Source organism: Lissotriton helveticus, chromosome 1_1, assembly GCF_964261635.1.
Source record: "Lissotriton helveticus chromosome 1_1, aLisHel1.1, whole genome shotgun sequence".
NCBI classification, from domain to species: domain Eukaryota; kingdom Metazoa; phylum Chordata; class Amphibia; order Caudata; family Salamandridae; genus Lissotriton; species Lissotriton helveticus.
The window spans coordinates 383,407,262-383,425,894 of NC_136057.1; the positions used below are offsets into that span (position 1 = coordinate 383,407,262).

At 42.5% G+C, this 18,633-nt stretch overlaps 1 protein-coding gene across 1 annotated transcript in view; it reads left to right on the forward strand.

Annotated features, from left to right (window-relative positions):
- The window catches only part of LOC144809499 (sodium- and chloride-dependent betaine transporter-like), an 887,191-nt gene that overhangs the window by 321,963 nt on the left and 546,595 nt on the right, over window positions 1-18,633 (forward strand). The window contains exon 3 of the mRNA XM_078673718.1: window positions 7,974-8,108. Coding sequence (XP_078529844.1) covers window positions 7,974-8,108 — 135 coding nt within the window. The remainder of the gene's footprint in view (window positions 1-7,973; window positions 8,109-18,633) is intronic.

Below are 18,633 nucleotides of genomic sequence, written 5' to 3' on the forward strand. Positions count from 1 at the left end.
CCAAGTCCTCCTTTCTGCTCCCTATCTCTGGGAGTCTGCAGTAATAGCTCCGGATCCCTAAATGTGTATTTGAAGAAGTGAATTCTTCCATTGGATATAAAATCCAATTGCAGTTTTGTCACATGTGTGGTGTGTTGGTTATTTATTGACCCACCTGCATTTACCAGTGTTTGACGGTACATTGCAGCCCTAAACCCTAGTCTCTTTCAAGAAGGGCATGGCTATATAATTGAATAACCCCCCATCAAACACAGGAGACATTATGGAACAGAAACTCCTCACACTTCCTAGAGCGGGGAAGTTTACTACCTTCTTTTCCCCTGCTTAGCGAAAGGATGAGGGATGTATATTTTTTGTAATTTTTGCAGATTTTGTAGAACAACTCCTAAGATCATACTATTATTATTATTATTATTAAATCGGTTTTGTACAGCGCACGGTTACCCTGGAGCATCCCAGCGCTTAATACCAAAGTGATGGTGTTTAAAGTTTAATATTTCTTCTTGACCCTCTGCCTCTCACAAATGTGGAGTGGGCTTTGACTCCCTGACTGCTTCCCCACCTTCTGACCTAATGGTCTTGTGCAAAGATGTGTGTAGCTTTTATAATCATCCCTCCATGCACAAGGCCTCTGTTCATGCATTTATCCACTGCCTTGACAAGGACAGGGAAGTATATTTATATCACACATTGCCTTGCCCATTGACCCCTTACTGGCACATCTCCTGCCTTGTCCAATGGTCATTGACAAAGGCCCACTTATACAGAAGCTGTCACTGCCCCAGTCCTATATTCAAGCATGAAGGCACGGTGGGGCAGCTGTGAGATGCTTTGGTCCTCTATATCCCACAAAACTCTGCGGGACAGAAGGACTTGTGCAGTTATCAGCCTCTTCGGTACCCTATTAGGTACTGGGAATAGGTCATGGGGAACAAGTTGTTAGCTGTTTAAACTCCCCTCACTCTTGGTCAAGGCACTTTGGGTAAGAGGCAAATGACTCCCTATAATTGAGTAAGGCAGAGAAATTAAATAGTGCCCACATTCCCCCCACACTACTGCAACATGATGGACTTTTTGAGGGTATGCAACTCAGATTGTTCCAGCCAAGATGGGTGCATGTGGGGAGCCAACAGGGCTGTGTGGGCCCTCAGGCTCTACCTGCAGCAGCTAATGGTGTGTGCTGTGGGGACCCCAGTTGGGCCCCAGTGTGTTCACTTAGGGCCCTGGCTGTTAGGGTCCCATTGCCGCTATTGGCTCAGGAAGAGGGGCTGCACACCCCACTCCCCTTGAAAAAAGAAATGCCCAAGGGGATGGGAGCACTGGGGCCCAATGTGGCCCAGGGAGAGGGTCGTACACTCCGCGCCTGTAAGTTCATTGTTTGGCCCCGGAATGGGGTCCCTGGTACCACTATTGGCTCTGGGAGGGGAACTGTGCCCTCCTCCCTTAAAAAATAATGCCTAGAGGAATAGGGTCCCCGGGGCCCTGAAGGTTCAGAGGAAGGGGGCTGCGCACCCCCTCTCTTCGAATGAAAAAGACAGCCCTGGAGTATGGGGTCCCCAGGGTCTGTAGAGGCACGGGATGGGGGCTGCCCACTCCCCTCCCCTAAAAAAGAAAAGTGGTACCCAAATTGAATTGTCTGGGGCCCTAAAGTCTCAAGACGGGGGCTGTGTGCCCCATTCACAATAAACACAAACAAGTGCAATGTCAGTATCTTTTAATTTAATATTATGTACTAGTCCACCAAATCACCCTTAGGGTTTCTTTCGTACAATGGGCAAAACAGGCGTCCCAGGATGGCACCAGGGCACAAAAATGAATAACAAATAAGCAGCGGAAGCTGCTCATTTATTATTCACTTAAACTTAAAAAAGAGCCCAATAATGCCCTGTGAGGGCTTTTTTGTTTAGGGAAGGACACTACCAAGCTTTTTTGTAGTGTTGTTGGGGGCTGCACATAATCTAGTATCACCCCAGCAACACTAAAAACAAAAAAACAGTAAGTCTCTTGGGTCATTATATCCATGACCGTTGGAGAGCTTATATTTATAAAGTACTTCTAGCTGGAGCTACGTGGTCTTAAGCTGGAGTCCAATACCCTCTTGTGGCAGTTTATTTGATTGCATTTTATGGGCTAAAATATGTTAAAAGAAAAACTAAAAAAAAACAACAATATGTCTCTGACTATATATTTTAACATTTTTCACCCACAAAATGTAATAATAAAAGCTATGTTAAAAAATTCATAGACTTTTTTAATTAAAGTTGACTAAAACTTTTTATAATAATCAATCTTAATAAACATTGCATTGTATGAATTAATGAAATATACATTAGATTAAACATATTGCTGATTTTTGGAAAAATAGGCTAAATCCACTTTATATATATATATTGATATGCTCACCTCTTGATAAAGCTAATAGCCTCACTTTTTCTATTTTGGTGTGGTGACTCTTTTGACAAAGTCAGGAAGTCTGTTTGAGTTCGGCCTGGACCTGTGAGACCAACCGCATGCAGTGCATGGCAGAAGGCTGTGGATGGAGCGGCGTTGCCTGCCCACGCGGTCTTGGCTACAAGCCTAGGCCACTGGGAGGTTGGCTTTACATGTGGTAGTGAAATATTACGTTAAACAAACCCCAAAAATATAAAGTAATATTACAGTTAGGTGAATATTTTAGTAACAACGTAACTTTTTAAACAAAAAAAAATCACTGACATTCACCAGTTATAGATATCTCTAGTAACTCTAACTTTTGCCCTAAAAAAACTATAACTCACACCCTCGCCATGCACTGCTAATTACCTCACATATTACATCACTCATTACATGTTCTATGACATCATTGATTTTCAAATCAGATATGTGTGTAGTGTAAATCAGCACTGTAGTCCCCATGTGCCATCTAACTATTAATACCTCTTGGGCATTTTCTGCACTGTTGTACTGACGTCATACCTGCAAATTAGGCATCCCAAATTGGGTCAATCAATCACATAGTATTCAAGAACATGCACTGGGGACAGTTCTCCACTACCTGGTATCAAAATTACAGTCCATCCAGGTAAAAAAAAAGGTGATCATATAAAAAAGATGAACTTTCTTACAGAGGCGATTTACTAAAGATGGAAGAATGTAAGTATGGCAAGATCCAGATGAGATGAAGGAACGTACATTGGAGGATGCTTGGCAGAAGCAGTTAGCGCAAACCTTAGGTAACACAAGAAAGATCAAGAGTAGATGGATCACGACCAAGTTTTAGGGCACTGAGAGCTATGCAGTCTTTTATAGGCATTTCATGGAGGTGATATAATTGCACACCAGGGCCATCATTTCAGTACAAACCTGCTGAACAACTCATATCAGCAAGAAAATGTTTCCTAAAGCAGTTTAAAAAGAATAAGCCTGGCATTGAGAGCAATTAACTGAATGCACCATTACTAGCTGAGGATTGTCACATAGCAAGGATGAAAAGAATGAGCAAGAAATCTTATTTAATTTGTTTAATAAATGACGTCTCTGTATGAACAACTTTTAAAACACTTTTGTAGTCAGAGGTACATTTCGAAAACGGATTAATAAAGTGGCTCATTAAACTGGAGAGAGCATGAATGTCTGGTGTAAGTGTCCTGCAGGTGGGTTAGTTTGACTAAATGAGCCATTACCTGTTTGTAGGTTTGGGATGAACTTTCTTCCTAAAGGCACAATGGGTGGAATCACCTGAGATTTCGGCCCTTTCCTCTATAACAGTGCATATACTATACCAGACAGCCCTGGTTCTAGTGTGGTAAGTTGCCCTGGCTTTGGCAACATGGACATTTTTCACAAACCAGATTGTCCTAAACAAAGAGGTATGCAAATCAGCATGTGATAATTTATGTTTGGGATTATCTGTTCTTCAACATTCAGTTGTGTTATGTCTACCCATAACTATTAGCATGCGGATGTGATTGTCAGATGGAGCTGGAAATCAGTTGGCTGTCCATCATCCCATAGAAGTCTTCCAACCTTGCCAAATTGTGGATTTTTAGTAACGTTACCATCACATTACAGGTAGCTTCTCCTTACAAATTGCCTGTTATTTGGTTATACTGCGGGTGGAATGTCTAATTCCGTCTGGTGTTTCTGCATTACCAGAGCTGCCAAGTTTTCCAGATCCATGCGTTTTGAACTGGTGCAGTCCAGGTTTTTTTCTTCGAATACCGAGACTTGCAGTCCTGTTTTATAATGGAATAAACAAGACTACAAATCCGAAAATGCAAAGAAAAAACCTGGACAGGCGCAGAACATCATGCATGGATCCAGGGGCGGCTGGTGACATTTGAAAGTGGTGGGCGTAAACTAATTTGCATATTGCACCGCAGCGAGCGCAGCGAGCGAGCGCAGCGAGCGAGCCCGAACCACCTTGAATCCATCCATACATCATTCATGCATCCACCCATCCATCCATCCACCCACCCACCCATCCATCCACCAATTCTGCATCCATCCTGCATCCATCATTCATTCATGCATCCACCCATCCATCCAGCATCCATCATTCATTCATGCATTCACCCATCCATCCATCCTGCATCCATCATTCATTCATGCATCCACCCATCCATCCATCCACCCATCCATCCTGCATCCATCCATCCATCCTGCATCCATCCATCCATCATTCATTCATGCATCCATCCATTCACCCATCCATCCACCCATCCATCCATTCACCCATCCATCCACCCATCCACCAATCCATCATCCATCCTGCATCCATTCCTGCATCCATTCATGTGTCCACCCATCCATCCACCCATCCTGCATCCATCATTCATTCATGCACCCATCCATCCATCCACCCATCCTGCATCCATCTTTCATTCATCCACCCATCCATCCATCCACCCATCCAGCATCCATCCATCATTCATTCATGCATCCATCCATCCACCCATCCTGCATCCATTCATGCACCCACCCATCCATCCACCCATCCTGCATCCATCATTCATCCACCCATCCATCCATCCACCCATCCACCCATCCAGCATCCATCCATCATTCATTCATGCATCCATCCATCCACCCACCCATCCATCCACCCATCCATCATCCATTCCTGCATCCATTCCTGCATCCATTCATGCATCCACCCATCCATCCACCCATCCATCCATCCTGCATCCATCATTCATTCATGCACCCATCCATCCACCCTGCATCCATCCTGCATCCATCATTCATTCATCCACCCATCCTGCAGCCATCATTCATTCATGCATCCACCCATCCATTCATCCACCCATCATTCATCCTGCATCCATTCATGTGTCCACCCATCCATCCACCCATCCTGCATCCATCATTCATTCATGCACCCATCCATCCTGCATCCATCATTCATTCATGCACCCATCCATCCATCCACCCATCCATCCTGCATCCATCATTCATTCATCCACCCATCCATCCACCCATCCAGCATTCATCATTCATTCATTCATGCATGCATCCATCCATCCACCCATCCATCCACCCATCCATCATCCATCCTGCATATATTCCTGCATCCACCCATCCATCCATCATTCATTCATGCACCCATCCATCCACCCTGCATCCATCCTGCATCCATCATTCATTCATCCACCCATCCTGCATCCATCATTCATTCATGCATCCACCCATCCATTCATCCACCCATCATTCATCCATCATCCATCCATCCACCCTGCATCCATCATTCATTCATGCACCCATCCATCCACCCTGCATCCATCCTGCATCCATCATTCATTCATCTACCCATCCACCCATCCTGCATCCATCCTGCATCCATCATTCATTCATGCATCCACCCATCCATTCATCCACCCATCATTCATCCTGCATCCATTCATGCATCCACCCATCCTGCATCCATCATTCATGTATTTTTATGACCATATAACTTGCACACAGCTTGTCAGTGTTTAATACCAGTCTCGAACCTTGTACTCCAGCACCAATGATACATGATTAATATTAATTGTTTTTAAAAACATGTATTTATTCGACACCAATTTCACACCTTAGTCGGAACATCATTTTTATTTGTTTTTTTAAAATATCTATTTATTTAACACCAAAGTAAGTCATGTATACATTTTTATGGTTCGATAAGAGGCTCGAACCTGGTTTCCCAGCACCAAAGTCGGCCGTGCTATCCGTCAGGGGTTATGTAACCGGGCTATGTAGTGACCAGCCAATCCTGCGCCAGGATTGGCTGGGGGGGCACCATGACTCCTCGCCCAGTCGCCTTGTGTAACCCCGGGGGCTGCGGCCCGCCCCCTGGTCCTCTCTCTAAGGGGGAATTCACAAGAAAACGATCTGCGCATGCGCGGGCACGTTTGTGACCAAAAATACACTTGCGCAGCTGCAGAAGCCCGATCCTTCCCCCCCACCCCCCCCCTTGCGCACTCCGGGAAGGTCGGGTGTCTCCCGGTTTCCCGGCCGGCAGATAGCGCGATTTTTTTAAATAATTGTGTTTGGCTTCTAGTGACGACGTGGTGGGTCCATGGGGCTTAGTGGGGCTTCGCCCCTACGCCCCAATGGACGCACCGCGCCTGCATGGATCTGGGAAACTTGCCACAGCTGCGCACCCACTAACCATATTGCAAGTTATTCCACAGAGAACGTGGACCTGGGAATATTGATTCCTTTTTGAGCTTTGTGCAGATGTTGTGAGTCAGGTACCATGATGTGTGCCAAGGGTACCCCAGAGCAGAGAAGAGCAGTAGTGAGAGAGCATTATATGTAGTACAGACAGGGAGCCTGAAGTCGGGGTCCAGACTGTGTCTCTGCCCGCAGTTTGCACCAGGTGTGAATCCACACCCAGTAAAACTGCTGGGTCCAGTGACTCCTTAGCTGGAGTTACCAGGGGCCATATTAGCAAGGGGTCGCAATAGAATTATCGCCGCTTATCTTCCGTTTGTGGCCAAAAAGTGCGATAATTATATCGCAATATTAGCAAGGACACGCTAGCGCGTGTTTCCATTATTTAGCACCCGCTTTGCATCGCATTGTTAATGAGATGCAAAGTAGGCGTGCCTCAATTGACTACATGGGGACATATCGCGAAGGCAGCTTTGTGATATTTACAACAATGCCCCAGCCGGCGTAGCGATAAACAAAATAGCGCTGCCCGGTCATTAACGCTGGATTTTAACATCTGCTAAAATCCAGTCTTAGGCATACTTTGCATGGGAGGTGGAATGTGGGGTTACGACCACAGGGTCATATCAGCAAGGTCATCACTGTTTAGCAGGATATATCACTAGTTTTCCAACGATGTTGGGACATTTCCCTGCTAACGTTGGAATTTTCATCGCCAATGCGCTAAGCGTTATATATACAGCGCTAGCTTGGCGATGAATTCCAGCGATAGCAGTCGATAGGGAAACTTGCGCTACGGGCGGCCAGCGATAATTATCGCTGCCACTTGTTAATATGCCCCCAGGTTTGGTACTTGAGCATCCAGTAAACACCAGGCTACCGGAGCGATAACACCTAACCCACCTGGGGTACCGCTCCAGGACACTCATTATGAGCGCCTTAGTATCTGCCGACATTGCATTCTTTCTATATTACTGTTGTATAAATTAGTAGGCAAGGGGGTGTATTTCAACAAATTCCACATGGTCAGGGTAGCTCTCGACAAGAACACAATATCGGTAAATATACCACAGAGCTGTCTGTATCTTGACCTTAGAAATAGCTCGTTATTAGTTTGTTTAGAAAAAAGGGTGTTTTGGGATGTAAATTGTGACTTATGAGGCATTTGAAGGACTCAACCATTTTTTGATTTAACGCTTTGGTTGATGCTCATAAACACATATTATAATATGAAGCTTAATGTAATGCTTTTAGTGATAAATACTCGACAATAGTTGATAAGTTTAAGCAATATTACTGTCCGATAAATGCAAGTTATTTATCTTCCTTTCGTGTAGGTGCCTTCTTCATCCCCTACCTCATCTTCCTCTTCACCTGCGGTATCCCAGTGTTCTTCCTGGAGACGGCACTTGGGCAGTACACCAGTGAAGGCGGAGTCACAGCCTGGAGAAAAATATGCCCCATCTTTGAAGGTAAGATGCAGAACAATATTTTTTTATACGGAAGAGGTGTGCAAAATGGCAAAAACCTCAAAGAGAAAGGACCAGTAGTGTGGGGAGTGGGAAAGGGGGAAGGTGTGTGGACATATATGAACCGGCGCTGAGAAAGGATAATAGCTGTTGGAAAGCTGACTAAAGCTGCGATGAATCTGGCCAAGAAAGTGCCACACGTGGAAGACCAAATAACAGCGTAGTGCCTAGGCATTATATTAATGAGGCCCTGAATGTGTTGTTATAACAACAGATGGATAACTTAAGGATATATAGTTTAGAGGCAGATGGATAGACTGCACTATGCCGTTTATTGTCTTTTTTTCACTTAAAATATTTTTTATTAGATTTTAGACAAAAAAAACGTAAACAGAGGAGAGAGACATCCAGCTATATACACATGACTTCATGTATTTTAATAAAAGTATATGGCAAAATACAGGATCATTAGATATAGAGTTGTTTGCGCAGCGACATATATGGTTTATTTTATTAAGATTAGATAGATTGAAATTGTAGGATATCCTGTACATCAGAGGAAAGACTTATAAGCAGTAATGATGACCTGTAAAACTAAAGGGAGAGAAGAACTAATAAAGCAGGAAGGGGAATAGTGTGATCGATTCCAATAATATATGAGTAGGAAATATAAAACTGTATTGATTTGTATCAAATGAGTTTATAGCTAATCATGAGAAAGAGAATTATTATGGAGGGTTTGCCATTTGCAAATATTGGCCTAGTTTGTTCCAAAGTGGCTTAGAGGGTATGTTGTTGGTTAGAATATTGTCAGAATTCCTTATAACACATACTCATGCCCATCATGTGTGGAATGAGATGTTCTATGAGTTTTTCTATTCATATAGGATTGTCTTGAGACATTTTTTTTTAATTATTTCATAAATTAATGGTTACACCTCGGACCAAACTTTCCCAACAATAGTGCAGTAAAAAAAAGACATATGTTCCAGATCTGCTTGTTTGTGATCACAGCTCCAATGTGAGGGTGTGTCCGATAGGCTTGGTTTATATAGTTTCGTCGGTGTCTAGAAGCTTGTATGAATAGACCTGTAATTGCACTGGTGTAAAAATGGTGATAACTCGTATTTTAGGCATTGGACCATATGAAACTCCATATCTGTTATGAAGGTGGATTATTATTCATCGCTTTTTTTTAACACAATTTTTATTGAGATCAATGGTATGCAGGCACATTATACATTTCAACGGTTCTTTTGTCTGTATTACATTTACAGAGATCCAGTATACATCAGCATTTCTGACTTCATACTTATACAGTATTCGAGTAAATAAGTACGTTGTATTTATCCCCAATTGGGCTAAGGATGTACCTGTAAACCAATTTGCATAAAACAGTACACATGGTTATAATTGTCAATTGTCTTTTATCTTCCCCGGAACCCACCCCCTGTAATCCCACACACAATACAACCCACCCAAATAACAATTTAACTTTAAACTTTGCCGCTTCTTTTCAATCGCCCCCGTCTGGGCAGAATGCCCTATGGGGCAAATATACTAATACTGAGAGAGAGAACTCAGGAGAGGGATAGGGGGAGTGGAAGGGCCAGGAATGGGGAATAAATAGGTAGGGGAGGGGAATAGCCCTGTATGTCTAGACCGCAACCCATTTGAGAGTCAGGCAATGTTTGTTTAGTCTGTCAGTGGATCCTGGGGCTCTACTGTGTCCTCGTCAACTTCTGTTTTAAACTGCTCTAATAACTGAGCTCACTTAAGAGAAATCAGCTTCTTTCTCAATCCCCTATATTCTTCCTGCCGAAGTGTTTCCCCTTCGGCAACAGCCCATCTGATGACCTCCTCCCTCCATTTGCCCTCGCGTGGTGCCGTGCGGGATTTCCAGCTCTGTGTAATTAATCGTTTGGCGACCATCAAGGCTAAGCCGGCAAAACGGTGCAGCCATGTCGCCTTCTTCGGGAGTGGGAAAAGGCCCAACAAACACGCTTCAATAGTAGTCCAATTAGAGTGACCTGTCAGTTGGGATAGACCTTGGGTGACCTCCAACCAAAACCTCCCCAATGTAGGGCACATCCACAACATGTGGGTAAAATCTGCAGGTTGATGGGAACATATGGGGCAGTCGCAGAGGCAGCGGGATACATCCTCTGAATCGCTAGTGGTGTGAAGTAGGCCCTGTGTAATATTAATAGCTGTATTGTCTTTAGTCTGAAGTTACGGGACACCCTTCGAGGATGCTCTAGAGCGGAGCTCCATTCCCTATCCTCTAATTCCTGTGTCAGTGCCACTTCCCATTTCTGTCGTAGAGATTATAGTGGTGTATTTAGGTACTCCCTCAGTCCTCAGTACATCCATCTAACAAGATGGCGTCCATGCCCCATTATGTGTATGGACCGCAACAATTGAAATGTGGGGGTTCTTTCTGCTCCACTAGCCAGGACCTCCGAATATATTGTGTGATTGCCACGTGTATGAGAAACAAAGAATCTGGTATTGCGTTAGTGTGCACAAACTCGTAGTGGTGCATCAAATTACCATCTAAAAAGAAGTCCCTGACAGAATTCTTCCACGCTTGTGACCAGTCCTGCACCCGGACATTAGACAGAATTCCACGTCTGGTGGGTAAGCCACAAACAGAAATATTAGGGACATATGGATTCGGCACTTTCGCATATTTTAATGCTTGTTACTAATAGTGTAGTGTAATCTGCAAAAAGAAGGGAGGTTCTCGCATCCTGTCAGCTCCAGCGCACAGAGATGCTTGTACTGTTCCGCACTGTAATCGTGCAGGAGAATAACCAATTTCGTACAGATTATGGCCAGCCAACCATATGCCAGCCACTGCAGCTGCCCAACAATGCAATATGTCTAGAAATCAGGAGCCCCCATACCGCCTGCGGTGCTTGGAAGTTGCATTTTGGACAGGGCTTTCTGTGTCTCCCCTTTCCCCAAAATAAGGATGACAGTAGGGTGTCCAATGTTTTAAAAATTCATGTCGCAATGACAACAGGAACATTCACAAAGTGATATAAGAGTCTGGGTAACATGACCATTTTTGACACAGCTAATAAGCCTGCCAATGATAACGCCGAGATAGTTCAAACTTCCACTTGCAACCGAAGGGAATTATTAGCCCTTCCCACATTTCTGTCTATAGTGTCTGTAGTGGGCCTATACATTTGTATCCCAAGGTACTTGAAGGTCATGGGTTCTACCTTGAACTGTAGTTGGCCAAATTGCAAGTGGAGTCCATCGTAGTTGTCATAAAAGGAGTACGCTACCGACTTTGAGGCATTAAGATGTAAATCAGAGATGTCTCCGAATTGCTAGAACACAGTTGCCATGGACTGCATGTCCATGTTGAGGTCCTTAAAATATAATAGCATTTCGTCAGCGTAGAGTGAGACTGAGTGGATTACTGTATTTATTGGGATACCATATGTGGCCATAATACAACGTAATTGTTGTGCTAGGGGTTCCAACACAAACAATAGGGGCGATAGGGGGCATTCCTGACGAGTTCCACAATAGATATGATATGCAGGAGAAATAACTGCCACCGTCTTAGTGCAGGCTGTGGTATTGGTATAAAGCAATTTAATCCAATTGCAATATTCGGAGGTGGGGGGTGTATTCCAAACTTTGCCAATACGGCAAGTATCTATGGCCAACTCAATATATCGAATGCTTGTCGTACATCTAGTGAGAAGCATCCCGCTAGTGGTACTGTCCCAGCCACTGCATGCATCAGGGCATGTAAACTGCGAATATTAAGTGAAGTGCTGCATTTGGGGATAAATCCACACTGGTCCGGGTGTATTAATTTGGGAAGTAGAGGAAGTAATCTTGATGCTAAGATTTTACTAAGTATTTTGTATTCGGTGTTGCGTATTGGTAAGGGTCTGTAAGATGCAAGATCAGTGGGGGCCTCATGTGGTTTCAATAGGGACGTGACTATTCCCTCTCTAGTAGTGGGGGCAGTGTGTTTCTGCGAGCGAGATGGTGTAAAGTTGTAACAGTTTTGTAATCAGTGACTCCGCAAAGGTGGAGAAAAATTCAAAGGGAAGACTGTCTGAACCCGGAGTCTTATTACATGCCAACGCCTTAATTGCATCGCAGATCTCCACTGAGGTAATCGTGGCTGCCAATTCCTTAGCGGTCGAGTCCAGTATGGTGGAGAAGTCAATTCCCTCAAGTAACTTTGCAGTTACATCTGTCATATCTAGGGGAGGAGCCGTGTACAGGTTTATATAATGTTCCCGGAAAATCCTGTTTATGTTGGTTTGAGAAGTAACCAGTGTTTGCTGTGAATTATATATCGCTAGTGTGGGAGTGAGAGTCATTTGGGGTGCGATCAGTCGTGCTAGTAACGTGCTAGGCCTGTCCGCCTCAGCGTGTGTGCGTAGTGTATAAGCATTTAAGTCATTTGTCCTCAGTCGCTCTAACATTTCAGCAAACCTTATCCTAGCTTCTTGCAGTCTTTCTGTTCCCGTCTCGTCTGCTTGGGCTTCCACTTCTAGTGCTTGCAACGTATTCTCTGATGCCGTGAGATCTCTAATCACCTCCCTTCTACTCCCACCAAGGTTCCCATGGAAACCCCTGTATTGTGATTTTAAAAGCCTCCCACTCTACCGACCTGGTCGTGGCTGTACCTTAATTTTCCGCAAAATACATGGTAATGGTTTCAGCCTATGTGGTGCGAAATACTTGGTCCTCTAAGTGTAAGGGCTGCAGCCACCATCTTGGTATAGGCGTGGGGACTCAGCCCCAATTTAATGTCAGTTATATGGGATTGTGGTCATGAATGGTTTTGCCCAAATAAGTACTCTGTTGAATGGCCGGGGATAAATCCGGGGTACAAAGAAAGTGATCCAATCAGGTATGCAATTTATGTGGGTGGGAGTAGAAGGAATATTCACGCATATTCATGTGTTGTGACCTCCAAACATCAAAAAGGTTCCACCCCATGCCCATCTAGTCAGGGCAGCAGCTGCATTATATCACTGGTGTTAGGTAATGGGGGATGGGATCGGTCCCAGTATACATCAAATACCACATTGAAGTTCCCACCCAGGATCCATGGGTACTGCACCCAGTCTGAGAGTGCCTGAGTTAGTCACAATAGAAATGTGTCTTGATCCATGTTTGGAGCATAAATGGAGCCTAATACTACCTGCTTACCAGCTAGGGACCCCCAAATTAAAACATTCCTGCCTTGGCCGTCTATTCTACTCTCGCTATGGGAAAACGAGACTCCTACCTGTATCCATATTGCAGATCCTCTAGAAAAGGCGGAATACGGCGTTGCAAAAAATTGACCTCTTCACCTTTTCTGCAATTTACTTGTCTCTGATGGTATTAAATGCATATCTTGGAGATAAACGATTCGAGCCCTGCGGCGGTGGAGTTGTGCTTCTTGACCGACCCTATCCCCCGGACATTCCAGGATATGACCGTATCTAATGTGGCAACCGACATCATCAGCTGTTATGCAAAAAGGACCCCCCCAACCCCACCCCCACCCCACCGACCCATTCCCACCACCACCCTGTGTCCTACATCAAAATGTGCGGCAACGCTATAAACAATGCAAGTAAATCCCAATACAGGGGCCGATGATTTAACTTTGCTCAACCAAACTGTGCAAAAAAGGCAAACATTATACTCTTTTAACTCTTGCTTTCGCCTTTGGGGTAAGCGGCATGCTTCATTAAAAAGAATGCTAGTATACCCAAAACAGGCCAGGGCTAAGAACTGATATACTACCTCCTTCATGTGTGTGCGGCATTATGTCTTAATCAATGTACAGTATATGCTAGTTATAAAGGCACCTAGGCCCCCACATGGCCCAACTGCAAGGCTGGCTGAGTGTGTTCCAGTTACATAGAGGCACTGTTCCTTCTTTTACCTTACTGGTTCAGCCCAACGGGCCATGGCTGTGTTGTGTAGTTTCTGACGGGAATAATGCCACACTACCTCCCGAATATGAGTCTGTGTTCCGCCTCATTGGAAGGGCTAGTACTAATAGGTGGACGTAAAACTCGGAGTGCCTCAGCAGACGGGAGGACCCCCTGCCTGCCCTCTATTACCTGTTGGTGAGGTGGTGGACTCGATCCTGTGCTCTGCGTAGTGAGGCCTGTCCTGCGCCTCAGGCGGCCAGCTCAGATTTTGGTTGTTTTCTCTCCAGCCACCTCTCCGGCAATACATCAGGGAAATGCCTGTCCAACCAATCCCATGCACTGTCAGGGGTATCAAAATATAAAGAACGCTGGTTGTAGTTAATTTTCAGTTTGTCTGGGAAAAGCTGTGCAAATATCAGGCCCACCGCCCGGACTCTTGCTTTGATTTCCATAAATGAGAAGCGTTGAAATGCCAGTGTGCAGTCCGGAAATATGGAAATATTTGCATTATCCACTTGTAGTGGCCCATTGTCCCTTGCCGCCTGTAACACATGATCCCGGTCCCTATAGTTCAGAATTCTAGCCAATATTGGAAGTGAGTTTTGTCGTTGTATTGGTCGGTGGGTGGATACTCGGAGGACTCGTTCTACCGTAAAATGCATAGACATGCCCGTATGGGCCACAGAAGACTTCATTTTGTAGGTATCAAGGACCCCCTGATATGGATAGGACTCCTGGGTCAGGGAAAACAATTTTTATGTAAGGGTATATACCCAGGCAGACTTACGGTACAAGAAAAATGGCTAGTCAGAAAAACATTTTATATAAATTTTATAAATACTAATAATAAAAATAAAATTAGTGCAATGGACTGAAATGATATCAACAAAGATGATTTTAATTCCAATAAAAACAGATAAATTTGTATACACAATATAGACGATAAAAGCTATTGATTCATTGTGTGACCTCTCTTTTAACACATCTTATGGAATCATAGCAATTTAATAAAGGGTTACGTTCCCTTATTATTAAGTCTCTGATTTTGAAGAATAGGGCTGTGTGTGTCAACGCGTTTCGACAAGGTCTTTTGTCTTCATCAGGACAGATGAATATTCAGCCACTTTTTCTAAACAAAATAAAACAATATTTATATAAATGACATCAAATTAACAGTGCATTGCCTCTCTTTTTTTATTTTTTTTATTTATTTTTTTAATTTTCAGAATTCTTTTTTTTTTTTTCCCATTTAATAAAAACATTTTTCATTTTTTCTTTCTTAGCCAAACTTGTATTCTCACACAAATCTTTTCAAATAGAAGGGGTTGGAAAACATACATATCTTATAGATCTTGATGTAAATAATGACGATGTCAAAGTGCACAATCTATCTTCATGTTCAAGATCAAGTACAAGAAAACATTACTGGACACATAAACATATTGATGTCAGAATAAATAATTGGCGTAACATTTTAGCGCAAACAATTTAGCGTTTTTTAAAATAGACATGATATCTGTATTTGTATTTAAAGAGTTTCTACTGCAATAAAGAGAAGCATTCACTGCAGAGAAAGAAGGCATTTAATTTTAAGTATATCTTCGATTCACTCTGTCTTTATTTTAGATTCTTTTGTATTGACCGGTTTAAGAAGTAGGATTTCACTATCAGATTTTGTTTTGCTGTGAAATGCTTATTATCCAGAAAAAAGGTTTAAAGGACATTTTATGCAAGATACAGAAATTATCTTAAAAAAATGCAAATCGGAATTATTCCTATTTGTTCTTTCTGGATCAAAGGGTCAGGGGAAAATACATTTAACTCAGAAAGAGGCTGAAAAGGGCTTTCCTTAACTCGTCATTTTAAAACTTATATTTACTGATCTTCTTACCTAGAAACGAAATGTGAAACAGTTGTTCGTAGTTGATGGAGGGAGTAAGGCACCTTTCCTTTTTATATCTGGAATAGGTATGTGATATCTGGTTTTTTTTAATGAAAAGAAAATTGCGGTCTGTTACTTTCCAAAAATGAATTAAACATGTTTCTTTCCGACGTTATTTAAAACGTTTCTGAGTTTTCCTATTTTATAATTAGCGATCCTGTAGGTACATCTTCTTACCTGTTTCAACACTGTTCACTGCTTTCATCTTACTTCCACCTGCATTAAAGTCTCATTGGCTATCTTTTCGTTGTTTACCCTTCTCTATAGTAGCAATTCTAAGTTTTTGTAAGCCCTGAATATCAGTTGATACCAGTTTATATATTCTCTTTATTTAAATAGATGACCAGTTCTAGCAAATCACAACGCTCTGTGCGGATGAGAATGACGGAGAACGTCTGATGTTTCCCTTTTCTCCATAAACCTTTTTTAATATAAACAACGAAAAGATAGCCAATGAGACTTTGATTTGATTTCGTTTCTAGGTAAGAAGATCAGTAAATATAAGTTTTAAAATGACGAGTTAAGGAAAGCCCTTTTCAGCCTCTTTCTGAGTTAAATGTATTTTCCCCTGACCCTTTGATCCAGAAAGAACAAATAGGAATAATTCCGATTTGCATTTTTTTAAGATAATTTCTGTATCTTGCATAAAATGTCTTTTAAACCTTTTTTCTGGATAATAAGCATTTCACAGCAAAGCAAAATCTGATAGTGAAATCTTACTTCTTAAACCGGTCAATACAAAAGAATCTAAAATAAAGACAGAGTGAATCGAAGATATACTTAAAATTAAATGCCTTCTTTCTCTGCAGTGAATGCTTCTCTTTATTGCAGTAGAAACTCTTTAAATACAAATACAGATATCATGTCTATTTTAAAAAACGCTAAATTGTTTGCGCTAAAATGTTACGCCAATTATTTATTCTGACATCAATATGTTTATGTGTCCAGTAATGTTTTCTTGTACTTGATCTTGAACATGAAGATAGATTGTGCACTTTTACATCGTCATTATTTACATCAAGATCTATAAGATATGTATGTTTTCCAACCCCTTCTATTTGAAAAGATTTGTGTGAGAATACAAGTTTGGCTAAGAAAGAAAAAATGAATTTTTTTTTTATTAAATGAAAAAAAAAAAAAAAAAAACTTTTTCTGAAAAAAAAAAAAAAAAAAAAAAAAGAGGCAATGCACTGTTAATTTGATGTCATTTATATAAATATTGTTTTATTTTGTTTAGAAAAAGTGGCTGAATATTCATCTGTCCTGATGAAGACAAAAGACCTTGTCGAAACGCGTTGACACACACAGCCCTATTCTTCAAAATCAGAGACTTAATAATAAGGGAACGTAACCCTTTATTAAATTGCTATGATTCCATAAGATGTGTTGAAAGAGAGGTCACACAATGAATCAATAGCTTTTATCGTCTATATTGTGTATACAAATTTATCTGTTTTTATTGGAATTAAAATCATCTTTGTTGATATCATTTCAGTCCATTGCACTAATTTTATTTTTATTATTAGTATTTATAAAATTTATATAAAATGTTTTTCTGACTAGCCATTTTTCTTGTACCGTAAGTCTGCCTGGGTATATACCCACAGAAGACTTCAGCCATTCTTCTATGTAAATTGTTGGGTTGGGGCCCTCCGTTCCCTCAGGGAGAGCCACTATCCTAAGATTGTTGTGTCTGGCCCGCCCCTCGGCATCATCCGCACGGGCTTGCAAGGATTCTATTTGCTGGCGCATTTATTTCAATTGTCCATCATGCTCTAACACTTAAGGCCCGATCGTGTCCTATAGTTGCTCTGTGTTCTTGACCTTATTGGACAGCTTCCTACGGTCATCTTTGAGTAGGTTAAGTTCTACTGTGATTGTGCCCTGCTGGTTTTCAATCGTAGGCCGTGAATCGCGAATTGCCTTCAGGATCATGTCCAGTTTGTCTACCGGGGGAGCAGATGTGGTCTCCACCTCCATCTGTTGAGAGCGTCCAGAAGAGGACTCCGATGGTTGTGAGGGAGATCCCATCCTTCTGGACCTCAAGGTGGTTCTCGACTTCCCCCTGCCCATGATCAGTACTAATCTGGTAGACTAGATTTCATGCACTGAAACGTTAGGTTAGTTCAGTATTCTGAGTACAACCACTATTTATCTTCACCCACTCACTGTTCCAGCCACTCATGATTACCGGGTTCTGTTCTTGTGGTACCTTACCATGTCACCACTGACTGGGCACTATCAGGTCACACTCTGACTACAGCACGTGGGCCCACACGGGGAGCGTTGCCAAACAGTCTCCCCCACTCCAGTCAGCGCATCTAGTGACTTTGCAATCCTGTCACAGGTTATAGGGGCACCACTGCATAGGACTACTTCCAGACAGCTCACCAGCTTGTCCCCTAAAGAAAGATAAAACAGAAGGTAGTAGTGTTTCCAAAAGGAAATAACCGCACAATCACAGAACTAGTATATGAAAAATAGTTTTTGGACAAAGTTGTGACAAATTGTGAATATTACAAGCGGAGTGCTACAGAGACCCCGTCACCCACTACCAAGGGTGACACAATGCAAATCAAGAAAGATTTGGCACACGAAAATACAACTGGGTTGGGTCAGTTGTGCACTATCCTTAATTAGGTATCAAACAAGTGACATGTTAATCACA